Source organism: Rhea americana, unplaced genomic scaffold (genome assembly GCF_003343005.1).
Source record: "Rhea americana isolate MKP2758 unplaced genomic scaffold, rheAme1 scaffold_13, whole genome shotgun sequence".
NCBI lineage: Eukaryota > Metazoa > Chordata > Aves > Rheiformes > Rheidae > Rhea > Rhea americana.
In genome coordinates this window covers 156,125-159,920 of record NW_028185372.1, presented here as the reverse complement: position 1 = coordinate 159,920, position 3,796 = coordinate 156,125, and the positions used below count along the sequence as shown (strand labels likewise).

The following is a 3,796-nucleotide window of genomic DNA, read 5'->3' as shown; positions in this document are numbered from 1 at the left end:
GGGGCGGGAGCGCGGGCGGTCGGGCTTTCCGCGGCCCGGAAGGAGGCAGCGCCCTGTAAAACCGCCACGGGGCAGCGAGCGGCTCCAACCCCCCCCGGGCTGCCCGGGGCCCCGGGAGGGGAGAGGTGCCGTGGGGTGGCCGAGCACCCTGCGCGCCGCGGGAGCGCCGGGATGCGGTGTGCAGAGCCGCGGAGCAGAGCCGGGCCTGGGCGGGGAGCGGAGTGCGGCCGCACCTGGGCAGGAAGGAGGTGGGAAGGTCTCACCCCGCGCCTTTCCTGAGCTGCGAGCGGTGCAGCGAGTGAAGGAAAGCGGATGGCCGGAGCGATCGCTGCCAGCCGCCCGGCTCGCCCGGGGGTCGGCGTGACTCCTGCCGGTGTTTCCCGGCGGCTGGAGGCTCTGCTTGTAGAGGGACATCCGCCTGCTGGCCCGGGACACCGGCGCTCGGCGCTGGTCGTGGAGRGGCCCCAACCAGAGGGCAGAACGGGATCGGGTCTCCCGGGCATCTCCAGGGGAGCCGCCTCCCTTTCTCGGTGTCAGCGAGGAGACACATCCTGTCACTCTTTATCTAAGGGAAAAAGGAACAGACCGGGAGGAAACTCCCTGAGCGCTTCAGGGACGCCTGCTGTACTACCGTCTGCTAGTTTAGATTAGGCAGCTGTCYCCGAGGGGGGGTTCAGTGCCTGGCAATGGGAAATACAACCAGTTTGCAGGGTAAGCAGCTAGCTGCAGACCTGAAGACACTGACAAGCAATAGCACGCGCACGTGTGTGGACACACACYGGTTTACGTGCTTAGACTGTGACGTTAGCCTGAACCGTGCAGCAGGCTCCATGGAGAGGTCAGTGCCTGCATGGCTTCCCAAGTGCCAGGCAGGTAACGTGGCGGTTGTGGTAGGGGACACACTAGTGAGGTATCAGTGTGCACCTGGTCGAAGGATGGTCAGTTTGGACTTTGAGTTTCCTTTCTTAAGGCTGTGCATCACGCACGTGCCAAGGAAGAGCTGGARATGTGGGAACGCAGCCCAAACTACGCACATCATCACTCCCAGCCCTCCAAGGCCRAGGTGGGCATCCAACTGCACTACCCGCCCCATAGCAAGGTCCAGAGCCTCCGTGAGATCAAGGCAGGGAGATTCCCCCCCTCCCCAAACCCACATCTCCTAGTGTCCATACACACCCACAAGGACTAAGCATACTCATCCATCTTGTCAAACTGCTTTAATATTTGAACATGAAGACAGGACAGAGCCATTCTGGCTGTGCACAGACAAGACACCCTTGAGCCACGGTGTAAGGCTGCAGGGTTTCCCTTCTCAATGGATGTGTGGATTTGGCCAAGATGCAGTTCAGCTGATGACGTCCAGAGCATGCCAGTGGGGTGCAAGTGTGGGGTAGGGAAGAGGGACGGGAGCTCCCCAGGCAGCTCAGAGGTTGTTCAGCTCCAACAAGGTCTGGTCCAGGACCTGGTGGATGCCAACGTTCTCCTCTTTGGCACTGGCCAGACTCTCTGTGAACACAAGGGGGACACAGCCACACGCAGCCAGTCACACGCACATGGACACAGGCCAACCGCACCCAGGCACAGACAGACCCACGCACACGACACCAAGCACAGACACACGCACACAAATGGACATCTCAGTACGGCAACAGCATCCAGCAGAGCGGGACCTCCCTGCAGAGCAGAGTCCACGCAAGCAGCCCTGGTGCTGGCAGGGATGAGCCCACTCGCTCTGGGACATGCTAGGGTGACCAGGCCAGCCAGGCCAGTCTCTGGGGCCAGGCGATCCCTGCTCTTCGGCCTCTCTCATCCTCCCGCCGCACCCCGCGGCCCCGGGCACGCTCAGCGGCCGGCTGCGTGACGCAGCCTTGCRCAGCCCCGCGATTTCCACAAAACAGCCTACCCCGGGTCTTCACTACTGCGGCTGGCTGGCTACAGACACGTGCGCGAACCCTTGGCCAGAGAAAGAGGAGAAGCAGTGCCTGCTCCGTAAGCCAGCGGTGCTCCGTGAGGAACAGGAGTGAGACAGCAGCCCAGGAGGACGGGCGGAGGGACAGCACAGAGAAAGAGCAGAGCTGATGTGGCTGCGGGGACAAGCTCCGCCGGCCAGAGCCTCCCCGGCTCTYGCTTCCCAACTGCATCCTCCTCCTCCTTCGAGAGACGGGGCTGGGACCTTGAGCTCTGCTGGCCAGGCCCCTGCACTGCTACCCCAGCCTCATCTCCCAGCGCTCCCAGCTGGGCTCTGCCCCCTCCCCGGGCCTGGCGCAGCAGGGGGCTGCCTGGGCCCCAGCTCTGTCCCCCCTGCTCGGAGGGCAGTCCTCCCTGCGCCGTTTGGGATGACYGGAGTACCGAGGAAGAGGCTGGGTCCCCCAGGCCCCGCGAGGAGGGGAGGAAGGCAGCAATACACAGGCCACCGCGTCCCTCCCTGGCGGGGCCAAGCTGATGCCAAGGGACGGCCATCACGACATGGGTGTCCCAGGACATTGCAAAAACCCTCCTTCCTCCCCCGGGAAAAACAAATCAGCTACGGAGGGGCTGAGCAGGGAGCTACCCCGGGGCGGGAGGCYGCGGCCCGGCCGTCCCTGCTCCGCACACTGCTTAGCTGCAGCGGCGAGGGAGCAGCGACCGCCAGCCCCGACCCAGGCTGGCCGCAACGGGGCCGGGGAGCAGCCGGGGCCCGGAGCGCCCCGCGCGCGGCCCGGGGTGGGGGGGACGGGGAGCGGAGCGCACAGCAGCCCCGCGGTCACGGGCTGCACAGCGGGAGCAGGCGTGGGCTGCGGCAGCTCAGTTGTTAAGTTCAGTAAGGATGACCCGCAGTTCGTTAGTGAGAACACGGTTTTTCTCGGCCTCCTGCCTTGAGCGCTCTAGAGAAAATGAAGACATCAGCGCAGCAGAGGGGAAGAGAGAGAGAAAGAAGAGTTAGCGAAAAGAGACAGCACTCCCCRGCGAGAGACCGCGGTGGAAACCCTGCAGCGGCGGTGGCCCAGCGGGCAGCGGGGACGAGCTGGGGAGATGGCAGGTCCCAGGGCAGGGACGGGGCCTTGGGCCCATCTGCTTGGGGAAGGGGTGGAGGGGCAGGGTATGATGCCGAGGAAGGAGGAGGTGGAGGACGATCCACTGAAGCTGGGACCCTTTGAGAGCCAGGAATCGCCACTGAAGGATCAGGTCAGCCCCTCCGGCAGGGAAGGGCGATGCGAGAGATGCCAGGGCTGCGACGCTGCTGTTTGCAGGCAACGTCTTAGAGCGTCACTGGGGAAGGGACAGGACCGGGTCTAACCCTACTGCAGGCCACGAGAGTGATGGAGAGCAGGACTTGGAAGGAGGCAAAAGATGAGGAAAGCGGTGCCCGAGAGCCGGAGGGGTGCGGAGGGCCGACGGCCCCAGGCGCAGGCCCAAAGGGCCCGGCCGGCTCGGCCTCGCCGCGCGGCGCCGCTCTCGGGGCTCCCCCACCTGAGGAGGTCCCGGCGGCGCCGCGGCTGCGAGCTGCATGCAAACACCTCCTGCCGCCCGGCTGCCGGCACCCGCGTGAGACAGGCAGGAAATGAGGGATGAGAGTGGAAAACCAGAGCGGCATGAAGAAAACAAAGGAGAAACGGAGGAGAGGAAACGCTTTATTGAGACCAACCCGGAGGGACAGAACAGAACAGAAAAAAAGAGTCATGAAATGCAAACTGAACAGCGATGTGCAGAGGACAGGCGGGAGGCAGGGGGGAGGGCGGGAGCAGGGGCTGCCTGCCTGCCTGGGGTGGGGGCTGCTCGGGGCCAAGCCCTCCTGCCCACTCTGCTGTGGGGGCTG

General features: G+C 64.7%; 1 protein-coding gene across 3 annotated transcripts in view; it reads right to left on the bottom strand.

Annotated features, from left to right (window-relative positions):
* Positions 1-1,202: 1,202 nt before the first annotated feature.
* The window catches only part of TPM2 (tropomyosin 2), a 13,297-nt gene continuing 10,703 nt past the window's right edge, over positions 1,203-3,796 (bottom strand). For 2 of the 3 annotated variants that reach the window (XM_085326277.1, XM_085326278.1), the window contains one exon: positions 1,203-1,506. In XM_085326277.1, the coding sequence (XP_085182403.1) occupies positions 1,424-1,506 (83 nt within the window). In that variant the 3' untranslated portion in view covers positions 1,203-1,423. Of the gene's footprint in view, positions 1,507-2,702; positions 2,865-3,796 lie in introns of those variants that run through there. The other variant, XM_085326279.1, reaches the window with a different exon arrangement.